Below are 19,610 nucleotides of genomic sequence, written 5' to 3'. Positions count from 1 at the left end.
AAGCTGGTAATCTGTTCTGCCAGAGCAAAACCCAATATTTACCAAGCAAAAAAATGCTGGCTCTTGGAAACACACATATAATTTTCAGCTTTTTGTCCCTGACAACTCTACTGCTCTGCTGCCTTCACCAATTTGCCCCCTTAGTTAAGAGTTCACTGGTAACTTCTGTGCTCACATGTCTGAAATGCCCTAATGGGACTCCTGAGCAGGGAAATAAAATAACCTCTCAGTTGCATATTACCACCTTTATTTGACAACATCTCTTACAGTCCTGGAGCAAATCTATCCTCGAGGTATACCATCACACAGGCAATCCTGACACCATCACACAACAAAGTCAATGACAAAGGTACAATTTCTCCCTGAAAATGGCTACAAGTCTATTCATCTGAAGTGAAAGTCAGAAGCACTCCAAACTGTCCTTCACTTGAGCTGCAGTTACTCCTATGACCCTAAATAACAGGTGTTGGAGAATGGTTTTCTACCACAAAGAGCAGTCAGACCCCCCTCATTTTTGTACCATCTGAATGCCCTCGTGAAGTGTGAGCCAGGTTAAACAAAAAACAAGAATGGGCTGTCAACTCCATCCTCTAATCCACTCGATTGGCTGGATTTTGCCAGGCTGCTGCTTGTTACTACGGGCAATGTGTGGTCAGTGTATTTTTATCTGGTATTTCTCATCCCTTTGCAGGCTCCTGCAGTCCTGGAAGGAGGATAAAGGCTCATTATCCGTCCTGACACCTCCACACTGCAGTGACTGATTCACTCGAATCTTCTGTGCAACTCTTTCTATCTGTCTTGGCAAAGGCCAACAATTCCTTTAGGCTACTAGTCCAACCATTTGTAAGTTGTCTCAGCTAATAATGCCTAGGAATTGAAGATATGACAGTGTCAGCAAATTGCTGGCTCTGGGATCCTTAAAGCCTTGCAATGAAACTACTGCAGAAGTCCCTTGTTTTCCTGCCATTCTGGGATATTTTCCTTGCAGATGCCTCAATCTCCTCTGGTTGCTCATGCTCCCACCACCAGCTGTAGGTAGGAACATTTTTATCCTGGTAGGAGGACATCTGTGAGCTGTCCCTGTCCTTGCAGGAGGTGACTTCTGCTGCTCCTGACAGAAATGCTGCTTTAGAACTCCCTTTTCTTTCTCTCCTTTATAGGGAAGCAGGATCTGAAATCCTCTGAGCACAGCAGCCCATAGAAACTGCTCAGATGGCCATTTCATACAAATACCTTTAAATACACTTGGAAAGCTCTGCACTGCTGTACTTGAGGGGCCACCCTGTCCTTTATGAAAAACAATGTTTATATACTGCCGACATTAAAACAAGGAAAATAAACAATAACCATATTTTCTAGTTGTTACTTCCACCACATCTCCTGGAATAAATTGTTCCTTGTAACAGAAGCTGGATACTGGAATAATAGGATACAGAACAGGTCAGCACTGTTATTAGTGTGTGTATTCCAGTGGCACCCAGAGCCCCTGCTCAGGTCAGGACCCCATTACACTGCACCAACATGAAGCAGGACAATTTTCTGCCCTAAGCTTGATTTCTTAATAAGGAAGGCAAATGATAGAAGACAGTGCCAGAGAAGTGAAGACTGTAGGTCCCCTGACTCCCTATCTGTGCTTATCTACCACACCAGGCTACTACTTCCAGAGATACACATTTCTGTGCTGTACAAAATGCACCATCCCAGAAGCCTGGCCAGCAGCACCAATCTGACTTTCCCAGGCATCAGCGTTCACCCAGCTCTCCATTTGTCATTCAGAGCTATTTCAACACTTTAGTCCTTTCCTAGCAACCCAATTTACTTTGCCTCTTCAAAGTTCCCAGATCCAGCATCTTGCAGTGAGACAGAAGGCGTTACAAGAAGCACATTTATGGGAGATGCTGTTCTGGTGATGGTGCAGAGAAGCAAAGAGGGCAGAGCAGGGAAAATGGTTTATTTCCCAGAGTCATCCAGCTCATTAGCCCAGGAGAAGTCAGGTTTATGGATCATCAAGCACTGATGGTTTAATTAAGGTTTTGATTAAGCTCTAATCTGGCCTTGCTGCTGTGGAATCACAGAATCATAAAATACGCTGAGATGGAAGGGACCCATCAGGATCATCAAGTCCAACTACTGGTCTTGCACAGGACACCCCAAGAATGCCCTCATGTGCCTGAGGGCATTGTCCAAACCCTCCTGGAGCTCTGGCAGCCTTGGAGCTGTGCCCACTGCCCTGGGGAGCCTGGTCAGTGCCCAACCACCCTCTGGGGGAAGAACAGCTGAGGGAAAGGCACCATAGCAATCTTTCTCCCAGCAATTTATGCATGGATATATTATTTGAAAATAAGCCACCAGATATAAAGCAACCTTCTCTGTGGAGGTGGCACTCTGAAAAACACCCAGGAAAGAATGATTATTGAGTGCATGGAGCTAAGCAGGACTGATAATACAGGTTTCTTCTATAAAACCTATTTCACAAACTGCAATTTGAAACGTCCTTTAAGCAGCAATTACAAAATTGCATTTAGAAAAATGTAACTGTCAGGAAAAAGGATTCAAAAGAGCCATAAGCAGGAGGAAAAGTCAGGTATTTGTGTAAGATTTCCAGGTGGTGAGGAACAAAGAACAAAGCCCTGTGATGGAAGTGGTACCACAGTCAGTGGTAGCTGGGTCCCTGTGTAGGAGAGAGGAGCATCCCAAAGCATAACAGGAGGAGGGAAAGCAAATGAAATGGCTCTAAGGACAGCAGGGTCAAGAAAAGGGCAGTGCAAGTGTAAAGGATGGAGGGTCAAAGTGAGAGAAGCAACACAAGCATTGGTTCAGCCTCCAGGTCCAGGAAAGACCAACAAGGGGACAAGTCTGGCACAGATGAGGTTTGGTTTCAAATTTGTGACACCTAAGAACACAGCCTCTTCAGACAGAAATCCACTCGTGGAACAGAAACCAATCAGAAAAAATCACTTCAAAGCATTATTTAACCCAGAAAAATTAATGAAAAATATTGGGTTCACAGTCATTAAAATGAGCTGTTCAATCAGAATGATTTCTTTGCAGCACATAATGGCCAGGCTGCAGACTGAATGCAAAATCTCCTAATAGACCTAGAGGCTTATATTCAAAAGACAGCTATTCTCAAATCACTTGTAAACATGATTTCCTTTATTTATTTTTTTATGGTGCTTTCTATGTGAGTGGCCTACAAATGATTCAAGCATCTCTGCACATAGAAATGTTCTCAGAGCCTGATAATATCTATACCTGTGGAGCACAGTCTGACATGCAGACACGAGGCCAGACCTCCAAGAATGATAACACTGAGATAAAGGTGGGAAAGCACCATTTTATATCCTAATCTGGAATACCAAGCACCAGCCCTGGGCATCAGCTGACCACTATAAAACTTCCAGCATTGTACTGGGGCTAAAAAACTGTGCACAAAGCCAATGCTGCTGTACATCATGAGCCAACAATGAAACAGCTCATCAAATCTGAAAGCCACGTTCCACTTTGGTTTTTTCTTTGTTGTAGTTCATTAAAAAAAATTAACACCACAAAGAGTATGTAACATCACTACACCAATTTGCCTCCTTCAGTTATTGAAGACTGCAAACAGCACAGGCTTAAGCCTACAATGAGACATACTCATTTCTTCAAAAAAGGTCAAAAAGAAGGGAAAGAATGATGAGAGGCAAAAGCTTTCAACCATATTCTAAGCAGAGAGAGCAGCAAAACAAAGCAGACCAGGAGAGAAAGACAAACCAGAATTTGTATGAGGGATTTTCAAGCTTACAGGTTGAATCTGTGGGAGGATGAAGGTAAATACACAGCGAGGAATCAAGATCAGCATTATACTAAACTGGATGAGAATTAAAAAATAGCACTAAGAGAATAATTGATTCTGGAGATTCCAGGCAAATCCACCACAAAGGCTTTTCTTTTCTCCTCCTACAGAAGCACTTAATTTGTGCTGAAGGCAGATATATGGTCCCCAAGAATGAGAAAGGTTATTACATTTGCTTGAAAGAAGAGCTCAGCTAAAGAGCAGCTGCTGTGATGACAACAAGTGATGGGATGGTTCGGGGGTGAGAGCAGGTTCCCATTTTAACTCCCCAGTTTTGTAGAGTTATTTAGAAACCAGCTCAATATTATAAAAATGGAAAGCAAGCAAAATTCCCGTTATCACAAGCTCAAACTGACAGATGTGACTTAATTTTTGTGTGGTCCAAAACAGACACGGGCGGATCAATCTTTTGACTGATACATGTGAAAACTTCACAGTGCTCAATGTTGTGGGCATATAACACACTCATCACACCCTATTAACAAAAAATAATTAACCTTTGCATCAGTCGGTCCCCTCCAAGAAGTTACCCTGATCTCATCATGATTATCATTCAAAATCCACACCCACACCAGCTGCAGAAGCTGCAAAACCAGTGAGCAAAGTCAAGGGGTGGGTAGGAAATGGATACTGAAATAAAATCACCTTTTGAGCCTGACTGGTCAAAGGTGTTCCAAGTACCACAGTGGCCTACAAAAACCTACAAAACCTACAAAAACCTACAAAACCCATGCCTGGTGAGGCTTCACCCCGGGCTGAGCGAGCAGCATGCAAAGGAGGGCTCTGAGCCTCTTCCAGCAAGCAGGAGTCAGCTGGGCAGTGTGTCAGGGAGTCTGTACACACGCTCTACGTGTGCTGCATGAAACACTGGAACCTCCTGCACTCTGCCAAGTGGAAGCAGCACTTTCAGGCATGCCTGGAATGAAGATTTTTTTCTTTTCCTCCACAACAATACTACAAAGCAGTCTCTGTCACACCTGCCTCTCTCGTGATGTTATCACAGATCCTAATATTACCATGTAGTTTTTAAATGTCCAGCTCCTGGAAAAGCTCATGCATTAATATTAACCATGTTTGTGAACACTGGCTCGTTTGGAAATCTATTTAAGGAAACAGAGGTATAATGTATTTGTAATAGCCTTGGGTTTGTGATGCCTTTGGAAGTGCTGTTAAAGGACACTGACAATGATAATCTGTTTATGAAAACCATTCTGAGTGATCCATAGTACCTGACTAGTGGCTGACACACCTTAGAAAGGATCTCCAGATATCAGGAAATGGAGACCAAATATTGATCACTCAGATGGTGTGTGTGAAGGTCAGGAACATGCAACACTGCTGTCCAAAATGTGACAGCCCTCCTCCTGCTTTCCCCTGCCCCATCTCAGCCCTTGTGCAGAAGAGGCTTCAGGGCACATTCAGACAGTTCTTTCTGCAAACCTTCAAGCAGAAGAGATGAAAAAATGCCCCTAAATTTCACAAGTGAATAAACATCTATTGCTCCCTGCATTAAAACTAAATAAACAAACCCCAAATCCTTTCTGATTTACCTTCACTTGTGGCTTTAATGTCCAACTACCATATGTTTTTTTTCATTTCCCCCTCTTTGCCTGGCTACCAGTTTATTTGGAAGCAAAAATAAGTGTAGAGCCAACCAGCCTCAGCCATGTAGAGCCAACAACATCCTTTCCCACCAGGTGAGTACTGAAGTGGGACAAGAGTCTCCAAGTAAATCCTTGCCTGCTTTGATTCCCGGAGGACTTGGCTCACACAGCAATAATACATTTGATTCTGCTTTTTCAAAAAATCTCTCTTTTTCTGAAGATATCCAGTGTGTCCCGGGAGTGGATGCTCTGAATTACAGAGCTGATGTTTGCACAGTCTCCTGTTGCTAAACTGTCCCAAATTTTACCTTAAACACTCTGCCTCTTCTGCCCTTCTCTCCAGCTGCTTACTTTAATTGAGGAGAGCAAGGTTAGGGTCTGGCAGTGCAGCAGAGCTCTGGAGTAGAAAATGCTCTCTAGAAACTGGGCTGGAGATACCAAATTCAGTTCACTGTGGCCTCATTCAGCTCTAGACCAGGTTCTGCACTAATTTAAATCTCCCTGGGAAAAGGAAGCCCCTAAAGGTGACATTTTAAATCCCTCTAAGTAAGTCTTGCCACCAAATTTGGTGAAAATAAAGATGCTCACTGGGTTAATTTGGTATCCATGTGCCAGGAAGTTTGATTTATCTCCTAGTGAAGTGTATTTTTCAGTAAGAGCAACATAAGTGTGTCTTTTATTAACAGCTGTGTATGGTGATACACAAAACTAGTCCTAAAAAATAACTTTTAGAAGGCAGAGATTTGTTCAGGGGAAAAAACAACTGAACATTTTCATGCATTCAACTCAAAAAGTGTGATAAACCCCTCTGAAATAAATAGCACAAAACAGAATAAACCTGTCAAAGGAATAACATTCCAGTGTATTAGAAGACAAAATGCAATAACAAACAGATTTGAAGTGGGATTAGATCCGTTTAAAAAATACATTATCTGTCTACAAACCCAGACTGTATTTCGGAAAACAAAAGAAGCCTCTTCAATGAATTTGAGGGACAAGGAGCTATTAAAAGAACAGTTCTCATATGCAGCAAAACCACGTGTGAACAGTAGGAACACTTTTCCTCCTCATTTTCCACTGATTTCTTGCAGTCTCCCCCCTGCCCCAAGATTTTCCGGGACATTTTAGACCCAAATTCTTAAATGAGGTCTCAAGACTATCTCAGGAAGTTTCCTTCTTCCAGTGCTACCAAAAATCAGGACCTTTTCTTCCATCTTAAAACCATTTGAACTTCACAGTGATCCCAGCACTTTTCTGCCCCTGTATCATCACAGCTGTCCTGATGTGTAGTTGAAAAAACTGTTGGGTGAGGAAGCCATAAGTGGACAGGAATAATCATGAAGCACTGGGAGAAGAACAGGAACATTCCTACAGAAATGTAACCCATCTCAAAACTGAAAAACCATCCCCTCCTTTCCCCTCCCTTTCCCATTAATCACATGTAATGCTGTCACACCCCAGTCAGTCATTCCATGCACATCAGGCCAAAGGAGAAAAAACTACTTCCACAAAGCTGATGGGATTTCCTCTCTATATTTAAATTTTCTCTACACATTCAAATGTAATGGTACTGGTCTCAGTGTTACACGTGATGGGGCAAGCTGGTGACACACAGACCTCCAGGTTCAACCTGATGAAACCACAAAACCCTTGAGAAGCTCCAAACATCCCCACTTGGGATCTGTGAGCAACTTTACTGCTGAGGCTCAGTCCTGCAGCTTCTCTGACTCCAGCAGCAGTTTCTACACAGAGGGCTTCCAGAACCAAGCTTTCATTTTCCTGCCATATTTCTTCAACAGCAGCACTCAGCTGTCAAAGAATAAGTGAGATCAGCCCCAGCGAATTCTGGAGCTGCTTTCACTGAAGATGCAGCTCAGCTCCATGCACGCCCAGGGAGACATTCAACCTCTGCAGAGGGGGATCTGTGGGGCTCTTCCACCACACTCAAGTGCTCCTGTGAAGATTTAAGTGGTTTGAGCCCCCCCAGCTGACCCTCAGCACAAGCCAACATCCCCCTCGGAGCTGAAGGAGTGACATATGAGGACTGTCCCCTTTTACACTGTATTGGAGTAATTATTAAAGTATTTTCCCATGCAAGACAAATATGAAACAAGAAGTCATGAAGCTGCTCAGACCTCTGGAAGGTTGACCAGTTTTCCTTCTCCTGAACTGATAATCACCTGTGCTCAAGAGGCTGGGCAGGTTTCGCGTGGTCACCTCTTGTCTACCTATTACTGCTAAAAACAAGCAAAATGGTTCCCAGGCAGCATGCACAGAAAAAAAAAAGGAAAAAAATAAAAATGTACCTCATAATGATTATTATAGTTCCATTCTTTCATTTGCAAGAACTCACATTTTAAAGAAAGAAGAAATGAGTATCAGGAGATAAGGAACCATTAATGAGCCCTCTGCCTTGGTTTCAATTACACTGTGAAATTAATTTAATGCACTTTAAGAATACAAGAGGTAATCACTCTCTCTTGGTAAGAGGTTACAATTTTCTCTAATAAAGTGTCAATATAAATATGTTGCTTTAAAACAGGGAGAACAAGTCAGTTAATTCAGAAAGAATGGGACATATTAAAACAAATGCTATCAAGGAAACCAAATGGCAAAACCAATAAATAAACTGTCTGAATGAAAACTGTATGGCAGAGAGCTGGTAAATTGGGGTTTAATTAGAAACTTATTTTTAAAGAGTGCTTTATGCTAATGAGATGCATCCAAGTGACTAATGCTGTGAAAGATGACATTACTCCAGTAATTTAAAAAAAAGAGGAGTAGCCCATGTGAGGAGGGAAGTGGCAAGAAATCTGAGAGCAATGAATCTGAAAATAAATACACACGTAGATACAAAAGGTTAATAATGTTTGTGGATTTCAAACATGCTGGCAAAACGTGGGATGGGCTGCACAGACTGGACAAACGCAGGGAGCTTTCTGATGGATCGTCAAATGGCACCACAGCAAAGGCTGGCAGGGAGCCCCTGCCACCAGCCCTTCCCACAGGCATCAGCCAGCTCCTAGATGGGAGCACTGGATGGAAGGAAATGAGTTCACAGATGTGCTGCCCCGTGTCTATTAAACACGTGCTGACCCCGTCGAGGATCTACCAGCTCTGCTTTGAAGGATGCCATGACCTGGTGCTCTGAAAGGCTGACCCTGCCCCCACCTCCTGACATTTCATAACCCCAAACAGAAAGATCTGAGAGCTTTTTCTTGCTACCACAAGAACCACATTCATCTAACCAGAAGCAGCACACAGGGAACCATGCAAAGGGTGAAGCCCCAGAGAGCTGGGCTGAACTGGAAAGGGGTCGATCTGAACGGCCTATTTCTTGCTAAAAGAGAAAAGAAAACTGGGAAACCTCCAAAACTTTCTGTAATGGACTAAAACTCTTTAAAAAGAGTTCTCTGCTTTCATTTCCTTGGTGTTGAGGCAATGGGACACACAAAGCAAATTGGCTCCCAGGCTGCTGGAGGAGCGGCAGCGGAACAGCCTCGTGGGTCTCTCCAGTAATTAAAGCGACTCAGCTTCTGAACAGGTGCCTTGCAGCAACACCCAAGATGTGTTATAATCCCCCAGTAACACATGCCTAACACATTTCACTGCCTAATTACTCCCACACTCACGTTTAGTGCCCTTGTTAATCCAGCACTTCAAGAGAATACTTGCCTTGCTTAAACACGTCTCGATCCTAATCTTCCTGTCACTGGTGTAAATCAGGACTCATTTCACTAGTGTTAATGGAGCTGCTGCAGTGTCAAGAGTCTAGGAATGGAAAAATTAGGCCTAGATCCCAAATGAACATTTAGTCTGGCACCAGCAGTATGTATTTATTTTCTTGCACCAAAACAAAATATGCTTTTTTTCTCTGGTACCAACTCAAAGCAGAGCTTTTAAGAGCTGTCAATGCCATGATTAATCCTGATTCCAAAAAAGGCTGTTTGTTTTTTTTTTCCAGATTCCTACAGAGAGACCACAGTGGTATCCTCACTAGCAGCTCTGTTGGTTTTGTTCAAGGCAGACTACAGGTTTGCTCATTGTATCCTCAGCGAGACAGCAATGCAAATAAAGGTGAATACAGGGCAATGCCATTAAGGATAATCAATATAATGAGCAGCCAGAAGACAGCACAGACACGGTAGGGCATCTAGAACATCCCAGATATCAGACTTTGATCAGGACACTGTTTTGAGGGTGTCTCTGTGCATTGCCACACAGCAGAGAGAGGGCAGATACAACCCTCCTCTTTCAGGGGCCGGGATGGGCAGTGCCTGAGTCCTTCTGTTCATCTGGAGTTAATGTATGGTGGGAATTCAGCCTCAGGACACAGGGAAATCTGAAACTATGGGAAAGCTCTGAACCACATTGTTCAGCTATTGCTCAGCTGCTGACACTGCCCAGGTGCCAGCAATGGCAGGGACTGCTGTGTTACCAAAACCACAGATTCACTCCTGATGCTGCTTTGGGTGTGAGCTGCAACCAGCACTGCACCCCTGAAGAGCTCAAACTGCATAAAATCAGCCCCAGCTGGATATTCCAGTGTCCATGCTAATGGTCAGGCTCTGAGAATCACAGCATTGCAATTCAGAGCGAGGACAAGAGGAAAAGAAAAGGAATTTCCACAGAGATTTCTGCACTCCACGTACAGGAATATCTGCCCATAAATCAAAAGTGATATGAATTGAGACAGCGACAATGAACACTAGAACTACCATCATTTCTTGTCCTTTTCCATTCATGTCAACAAAGAAAAATCCTCAAGAATAATATCACCAAAAAGCAGTGGCTCTAGACATCCTCAGGCTCTACCCATCTCTTTTGTGTCTCTTATTAAATTAATATTAGCAAGAGATCATTTTTAAAAAAAGATACAGCATTCAGAAACAACAGAAGGAGGGTGGCTTATTGACTCTTCCTGGTGACCTAACAGGTTAATGAAAATTAAATCAGTTTGCAGAAGTCAATGGAAGGTCAAACACCTTTGTGACACTTTTCTGAGGTACCCAAATCAGACAGAGCAAACTAAAAACCCAGAATGGGATTTTCCAAGCTATGTAAGTTTTTATTTCCCTTTGAATAGTCACAGAACAAATATCTTTCCTGACAGCATGACACCATTCTTCCACCAGCTCCAGAAAAATAAATGACTGAAGTAGGAAGAACTACAGGTTTCCAAAAATTAATTAATCCAGTATCTCTGATCTCATGAGGAGGCTTCTGGTCATGCTTTTGCAAAACCTTGTGGAGCCACATTTCACCCATTCTTGTCTTACTCAGTCCTGCTCTTGCCCTTTCTACCACCAGAAAGCCAAAATCGAGTATTTGAAATGGTCACATCACTACCAGCTGGAAAAACTGAGAGGAAGGAGACACATAGACTGAGACACATAGAATGTTTGTAACCCAGAGAATGAATTAAATAAAGATTTTACAGGGAACTTTTAAAAAGGAAAGGAACAAGAGGATATGGGGAGCACCAGAGCCACAGATGAGAAGGAGAAAGGGGAGAAATGGCTCATCCTCCTTGTGTTTCAGTGGTGACACAACTTCTTACAGCCCCACCAGTTTGTGTATTGGGTCTCAGCAGGGAAAACAGCTGCCCCTGCCATCCCAGGGCACAGCTTTCTGGGACAGCCTGGCATGTCTCCATAGGGAGATGGAAAAAGCCCTTTTCTGCTATCCAACAAAATGACAGATGGGGCTTCTTTGAGCCCTCCCAACTCCTCTGCAAGTGCAGGTGCAGAAGGGATCGGCAGAAAGCGCCTTGAAGTCATCAACCTCTGCCACAAGGAGTGAAAGGAATGGAAAAAATGGGATGGTGCCTCAAAGGATTTCTGGGTGCCTGCCAATTTTGGTGAACTGTCAAAAGCCTCCACAGGCAGCAATGCAGGTGTTTGACATTCCAGCAAGGCAGCAAGAGCACAAGCTGGCAACCCTGTATTTTGGAACTGGAGAGTCACTTGTAGCAGAGTCCATGGCAATTACTCCAGCATTTCCTTACAGCTCCTTTTGAGACTACAACATGTGTTGGGGGAGATCTTTTTACAGCTATTCCTCTGTGTTACAAGTAAATTGGTTTGTGACATATTTTCTGGCAAAGTAGCCCCTGGGGTGATTCTGGAATCTTCACAGGAGTTGTTAAAAGCAACTGTGAGCTCCTAGAAGGAACTCAGACATTGTCACTGTTGCTCCCTCAAGAGCTACACCTTGTGAACCAGCCTGGGGCTATTTGTCTTGGGTTTGCTCAGTTTGGTCTGTTTGGGCCAGTTTGGGCTATTCTGAGCCAACCACAATGAAAATAAGCAATGCACTCTACCAGTCTGCTGAATTATACCATGAAAATGGTGTGATGTAAGAATTGTGCCCTGGTGTGTTCAAGGTGAGGCTTATAGGGGATCTCCTCTTATCTGCTTTGTACAGTTGCAGAGAGAACAAATTTAATAGAAACTTAATGTCACTTTTCCAGTGATGTTCTGCCAACAGCAAGAACAGTCCTGAGGACAGAAAAGCTGCCGACAGAACAAGGGAAAGGAGGAACCACAGCAAAAGATACCGTGGGTTAAAAAAGTAACAGAGGTCACAAATACAGTGGAGTGATTCTGGAAATTGTTGTTCTGCCTCTGTAATCTTCCTTAAAGAAAAAAAAAATAAAAGAAGAAATAAAGAGGCTGGTTCTTTGGATAGTAACTGTAATCAAGTTGTGCCACCACTGCAGTTTTAACATTACTGGCATTGTGCTTTGCAGGAAAGAGAGACCCAACATACCTTTTGTTGCCAGGCGGACACAGTTGATTTTTGTTTCCTGAAAAATAAAAGCAGAAAAAAAACACATATAGGAAAACATCAAGGTGTGTAATTTGCCCATCTACAATAAACACACATTCCTTTAAAAAGGTACTAAAAAAAAATATGCATTTTTTTCTTACGCTTCATCTTTGAAAAAAAACCACCAAGTTTTGATTGCAGAAAACACTCCACACTATTGGACTTGCCTACAGCTGAGAGTGTTCTAAATGTTGGGAAGCTGAGAGTGACAACACGTTTCTCCACGCTCAGGGTGTGAGTGATGGGTCCCACGTAACTGCCTGATTAGCTAATAGAATCTACCAGTTAAATGGCCTGCTCTGTAATAGACTGACAAGCTCTGGGTCAAAAGTACATGCAACTGTACATCTAATTTTCATGCACCATTACTGCAAATTTCGCAAATTGGGTATTTATTTAAACACATGGCAAACAGACACTGAGGCAGTCATTTGAATATCCCAGCTCTGTGGATGTGAAGCCCAGCACTGCTGTACAGCTGCCTCTGCCAAAGGAGCTGCTCTGACAACCCTCTCCACTGCAGCTCTTCCTTGCAGAGCTGGGATAAAACCCAACCTTTTGTGTTCAGTCCACCTTGGACTCTGCAGGGCCACAGGAACAGGAGTTTGGACGGGAGCGGTGATGTTGTGTTTGGCTTCACTACCAGCTCAAACAGGTCACCTCCACTGCAAACACATCCTTCCTGGTATCCCCAGCTCCTCATTCCACAGCCCTTCTTGGCAGGGGTTGCTGTTGTCCAACACACAGTTTGCATCCAAATGGGAATGTGTTGCTTTGGTTAAAGACCTGGCAGTTGCAGGGGTTCTGGAGCACTTTCTGCCTGGACACGCTCTTGTACAAGGCTCAGGTGTAATGAAGGCAGCATAAATTACTGTGGGTAACAAAGCTGCATTCATACGGATGCTGTGTGTGCTCTGGAAACAACAGCCCAGCAATGCACTGCCAAGCACCTCCTTCCATCCTCAAACAACTGCACAAACCCTGGGAAAGTCTGAATTGGCTCTTGGAGAAAATCTTTCCATCTGTGACAGACTGACCCTGGCCAGAGCAGACACACACACAGCCCCATCGTGCCTTTCTCCTCACACTTACATTGCACAGAGGAAGGGGATTGCAGGATCCATGCTGGGAAACAGTGGGAATCACAAGAGCAATTCCCTCTGATCCCTTTCTATGATGCCTCAAGATACCAGCCAGCCACACTATCTGGATATAAGCTGTGTGTAGTCTAGAAACAAGATATCCAGAATAACAAAGTCTTCCCTTGATCTTGCCCTCAAACTCTCTTTAGGAATTCCTGGATCCCCAAGGACAATCCATGACTACTAAGGACATCCTTTCCCAGCCATACAACTGGGTCCAGAGTAGGACTCAATCACTGTTATCCCAGTAAACCAGAGACATCTCTCTTTGGTGCACTGAGCCCTCTCTCCCTCAAAAATCAACTTCCCTATGCAACCATTGGCCCTGCAAAGTCACCAGAGCTTTACACAGAGCTCCCATTCCTCTCTGCCTCCTGTAGAATCAGTTTGAATGGCCATTTATTCTGGAAATTCAAAGTCTTTATTGCAAGTGGTGATCTGTGAAGCAGGAAAAGCACAGCTTTGTTTTCAGAGCACACCCTCCACACATAATGCTGGGAACTGTAAGACAGAGAGATCCTGAGGTAGCTTCTGATCTACAACAAGGTGAGCTGGAAAATCACTGATGAAAAGCAAAATACAAAATATCCAGACAGTATTTTTGCAGCATACAAGTAGGTGGCCACTTGCTCATGTTTTGTTGAGGAAAATTTTCTTGTGTATTTGTTGCTTTCTGCTGGCTTCAAAGTGGAACAGAAAGGTGGAGAAGTTAGTCAATGCTGAGAAAAGAAGAGTGGAGAAAACTAAAAAACCAAGGTCTTGTTAGTGGTGCTGGAACTGATGTCCTTTGAGAATATGTGTGTTCCTGCAGGACACCTCCCAGGGGGTGAGTTGGGATGACAGGATGCAGGCTGGGCTGTTTGCAGCTGCATCCACCCCTGGCTGCATTTAGCACAGACAAGCACAGCTCTCAGGAGACCATGACCTGGCACTGCCAAAAGCAAGGGCAAGCACTCGCTGGAGGAACCAGACATCTGGATTTCAGGGCTTCATTTCAAACTGCATCTTCTGGGAAGGAAAATATAAAAGAACCCGCACAGACACCAGGCACTCAGCTCCTGGGGTGCTAAAGGTTAAAGACTTGAACTTAGTCCACATTCCTGACTAGGGCTGATTATTCCATGGATTGCCATTAATCCTTTCAGTGATCACCCCACTGCTCATCTCTTTGGTGTCTCATAAAAATAAAACCTCTTTAAATTTACTCTATTTTTCTTTGCTTGGGGCTGATAATTGTAAGTTTGCATGAACTTTTCTGCCAGGAAACAGAATAAATAAATACACTTTTTTTCCCCAGATAAACCCAGCAAAACCACCATCCCACAATCATGTTTGTTTTCTGAAAAATATTACTTTTGCTTCAGACAAAGTGCTTTCCTGTACACAGTAAAGTAAGATGCTTCTCTTTAGCCACTAGCAAAACAGGAATAAACAATGCAGGTAATTCTCAATAATCCATCCAGACTGCTTAAAGCAATGACCAGAAAAATAATTAAATAAATGGCTAATAATAGAAGTTTTAGAAAAACAAAACCAATTTCCCCAAAATTTCAGTCTCTGTGTTGCTTCTGAACATTCTTTCAAATGCTGTGACACTTAATTCCCATTTTATGATATCACAGAAGTTTTACAAGGCCTTGTAAGTCTACAACAATATTAGAGATGACCTGAGATCCTGCATATTCAGCTTATCCACTTCATATTATGGCTGAAGTCACAGGAATAATTTAAATTAAGATGCCAGTAGCACTACTACTTTGTCTCTATATCTCTGTCAGGTTAAGGCAGAGATTTTATATCCAAACAGCAATAGAACAATGCAGGCATATTTTAACTGAGATCCTGGAATAGGAAAACACTTCATGAATACATCCTACAGCTCTTGATCCAACCTTCATTTTCCAACATGCTCCATATTCAGAAACCTTTAGTGTGTAATAAGCCCATCCACTTGTTTAGTGGAACATATTTGTGTCAATTTGTTTTCTGGAACTTCCTCCTACATGAATAAAAGATGGTTATGGTCTACCCTCACTCAAGGCTGAACCCTGGCTATATTTTTAAGTCCACACAATATGAGGCCTGTGTTTTGGAGTCTGTGTTTGAGCCTGTTCCTGGAGGGAAGACCAGGACCTGCCATCAGCATGACCTGGGAACCCTCTGGAGAGAACCCAGGCTGTGCTGGGGAGCTGGGCAAGCCCTCTCTGCCAACACAGCCTTGAAGCTGCACATCATGAGCCTGTTTTAGCATCCCCCTGGATTTTCAGGGCTTTTTTAAACCTTCTTTTAATATAGCTTGTTTCTTCCTTTTTAGAAGCAAAGGAGCTGCTGCTGTCCACCAGTTACTGAGGTTCCTAAATGCACATTTCACTGAAGGGAAAGGGATGGTAACAAGACAGGTTCTGCCTCTGTCTCTTCAATGTTTGGATGGGAACAATTTTCTGCAGGAAAGGGCTCTGAGGGCAGCAGGACATATGTTTATGTGACAGCTGCGTCTTCACAACCTGAAAGGGCACAGGAATTTTTTCCCCCTTCTCTTTTAAACTGACAGCTTGCTGTTTACAGACTACCAACAACAATAAAAGCAGCAAAGCCTTTTCATCCATCTGTTTTCACACCCACCATTTTCCCTTTCCTTTACTATTATTATGACTTTACAGCAGTTAAACAGTGAAGAGCCACCTGCCAGCACCAGTGGGACCTGCTGTCCCCAGAAGCACCACTGGGGCTGCCCTACAACAGGCACAGTTTCATCAGGCAGCTCAAAATTGGGCACAGGCAATTTTAAGTGCTGCTGGTGCACGGACCAGACAAGTAATTATCACTCTCCCACTTGGCCTCACTTTCAGCTGTAGTTCCCTGCATCCCAGAGCTATACATGGACCATCCTTGCTGGCAACATGATTCTCACAGGATAGAAACCATGGTTTTGTCCAATGGACATCTTGAAGAATCTGTTTTGAGGTCCTCAGCAAATTGGGGAGCTCTAGATTGTGTGTTTCTATTTTATCCCATTGAATCCAGTGGTTTCCTGCCTTGAAATAAATCATGTGCATAAGTCTGTGCAGGGTCAATGGACTCCCCTGTAATTCCTATTGCCAGCTCTAGGAAATTGCAAGTTCCTCCCAGAGTTGAAGCAAAATCTAGTACTGCCTTTTCAATTATCAGCTATTTTTATTATCTCTGTCATTTGGAGAAGGGAGTTTTAACAAAGTCCTTAGGGCTTTCATTATTTCCAATAGGAAGTTAATTCTATGATCTATAGATGATTTTGAATATCCCACTCTTTTCAACTTCTCAAATGTGAGGTAGGGTTGGAGGATTTTATTTACATCCAGAAAACACTCAGGTCCACATACTCTGGTCAACCAGATGTGGAAACAGGGGCTTACAGGGACCAAAGTGTTTTCACAGCTGCTTTATTTCTGCCCCAGCAGCTCCAACACGAGTTTGAAAAGGAGTAAAGGTAAGTGGACAAACTGTACTCCCAAAATCTACTGAACACAGAGCTCCCCAGAGCTGGTTAACAGCTCACAGAAGCAATGCAGGCAGCCTTGGTGCCATTTCATTTTCCAGAGCAGGGCTTGTGCTGAACTGAAGTACCTCCCTGTTTTTTCCCTGGCCACCTCCACAGGGATAAATGCCACCTCTCTGCTGGCAGTTCTATCCACACCTCCAAAATGTCCCAGAAGAAGAATGTTGTGTACTGTGAGTAGACCTGTCAGCATCCAGAAATCCAGCCTGAAGTCCCCTGATAATAATGAGCCGCCCGGCTGTGCATGTAGTACAAGTCATTAGAGAGGCAAAAAATCAATCAGGATCTCTGTGGAGTCCATCATTCCCTCAAAAAATAATATTCTCATTGATTCCTGCAGTGCTACTTTTCGCAGTTCTGGGCTGAAACATCAGTCACCTGTTGGACCACCAGGCTGGAGCAGCAGCTGGCAGCACCTCCCACATCATCCCAGCTGTGTTCCACAGGCTCCTGCTCATCTCCCAGTTACAGGAGAAACAGCCAAGAGTTATTGATTGCAACTGGGCTGTCACAGATTCCATTTTAACTCAGGGAGCTGAAACGCAACTCCGGGAAGGATTTTTAGGGAGCTCTGGTTTCTGAGCCGCTCAAAAATTCAGGCAGGCTTCACACAGCAGCCAAAAATTCTCCCCATCTGAGCATGTTGCTGGATCAGTAGCCAGAGACTGTCACCTGCAGTGACCCAGATAAAGAACCTGGGGACGGTAAAACCTGCAAGGTCTCACTTGGATTATTACGGCAGTATAAGGATAAGAAAGGATAAGGAGTAACACAAGTGTTGCCAACCTGGCCTCACCTTTCAGAGGGATAAACACTGGCAGGGCTGGTGTTTTGAAGGGGCTGAGCTCAGGGAGGCTTTTCAGAGGAGGAAACCTTCGTGCTCTGTCAGGCAGCCGTCTGTGGCACCAGGACAACCAGCAAACAGCAGATGACTACCTGGATGGCACCCAGCGTGTGCGGGGATCCTGCCAGAGCAGAGCCCAGCCTTGTGCCACCCCTTGTGCTCACTCCTAACAGCTGAGCAGTAACTAACGGTGCTTCTCACCCCCACAGCTTCACAGCCTGCACTTTCTGCGGCCCTTTTCTCTTTTTCCCCTGCTTTTACTTCTAACTCTGACACATTTCAGCTCAGCATCTGGCTTTCAACAGCCCCTAGGAGGGAAGTTCATGCAATTTGGAAGTGGTTTGCCTAACAAACCTGACAACCATTCTGTCTCACACATGTTCTGCTCAGTTCCCCTGTCTGGAGGCAGCACCACATTGACCAAACTGCACCCAACTCCCCACCAGCGACAGCCATCTCGTTCAAACTCTCAAACAAGCAAAACATTGCGCAAGAGGAGGCAGAAAAGCTCGTGATCTGCTTCTGCAGCAATTTGCCACATTTGTTTTGCATCCAGCTGTTAATTACGTTCCTTTCAGTGTAACAATCCCAGCTAATGGCTGCAGAGCAGACGGGAACACCAAATGAGCACAGCCCTCGACGTACAGAGGAGCTGGAACAATGCAGAACTCCTGTAACACTCCTAACCTTCTCCCAATCAAGTTTTTTGACCAAATACGTACTGTTTCTTCAAATTAAGCTCTCCCCAGAGTCCCACAATTCCAAAGGAAGATGTTCTGGTTCACTGCACGAAGGCTTCTCATTGCAGGTTCCAGGGGTGGAAAGAAATGTCATCGTTCCACAACTGTCAGTGATTATTGAAACTATGGAATATCCTAATTAAAAAAAGAGTGGCAACGTTCTGCTAAGTTTTTCATCTGTAAGGGAACATAAGGCTCTGTTTTAACTGTGCTGAACTGCTATTGTTTCAGATTTTTTGCAGATGTGCATTATCAAAAATCACAGAGTGGTTTGGGTTGGAAGGGACCTTAAATCCCATCTCGTTCCAACCCCCTGCCATAGGCAGGGACACCTTCCACAAGACCAGGTTGCTCCAAGCCCCATCCAACCTTCCCTTGAACGCTTCCAGGGATGGAAATGCCACGTTGCAGCCATAATTCTCAGGAGGCTTTTTGAAGACCATTGGTCTTATAACCTGCTCAGGTTATAGATGTAAGTGAAAACCCAGAACTCTTAAACACAAATGACACAGGTAAAAAATTCTGGGAGTGAAACAAAACTTACTATTTACAGCTGCAAAAGTCTGGATGCAAATTGACCCTAATGTCTGAAATGTGGGTTTCATGATTATACCAAGAAACAAAAAGGATCACAGCTGCTCCTCTGAAGATCCACGTTCCAGTCTTGCAAATACCCCTATACTTTTAGCCATAGCACTGCACTTTGAGGATATATAAGCACATACTGTAGAAATATAAATTATTAATAGAGGAGGAAATTGCCTTTCTCAAATAGGAATTTACTGTGTTTGGCAGGATACCTCTTATCTTGTCACAAACTGTGTGTTGTTGCATAAAGGCTCTTGATTAACTTATGCTTAAAAAGCCCTTTACAGTCCTGTTCCTATTATCATCCTTTTTGGAGTCCTTAGCACCTGATATGTAGGGTGGGCTGCAACCTGCCAGCTACAGAGATGCAGGAAAAGCAGGAACCCCCCCATTAGTGCTGCCTTAATCCAGAATGCCAAGGGAAGCCCACGTTTCCATTCATACAACCATGTATGGAATATTACATTGTACTTAAGCAAATAAAAGTT

General features: G+C 43.7%; 1 protein-coding gene across 1 annotated transcript in view; it reads right to left on the bottom strand.

The window, feature by feature from the left end:
• The window catches only part of PTPRT (protein tyrosine phosphatase receptor type T), a 282,106-nt gene that overhangs the window by 78,177 nt on the left and 184,319 nt on the right, over window positions 1-19,610 (bottom strand). Inside the window, exons 11-12 of the mRNA XM_039382339.1 lie at window positions 12,214-12,250; window positions 7,623-7,679 (exon numbers count right to left, since the gene is read on the bottom strand). Of these exons, the coding sequence (XP_039238273.1) occupies window positions 7,623-7,679; window positions 12,214-12,250 (94 nt within the window). The remainder of the gene's footprint in view (window positions 1-7,622; window positions 7,680-12,213; window positions 12,251-19,610) is intronic.

This window comes from Pipra filicauda, unplaced genomic scaffold (assembly GCF_003945595.2).
Source record: "Pipra filicauda isolate LSUMZ 115617 unplaced genomic scaffold, ASM394559v2 scaffold265_size1292809_pilon, whole genome shotgun sequence".
Classification (NCBI taxonomy): Eukaryota; Metazoa; Chordata; class Aves; order Passeriformes; family Pipridae; genus Pipra; species Pipra filicauda.
Note: the sequence above shows the minus strand (reverse complement) of the source record. Positions and strands in the feature narration are given on the sequence as shown.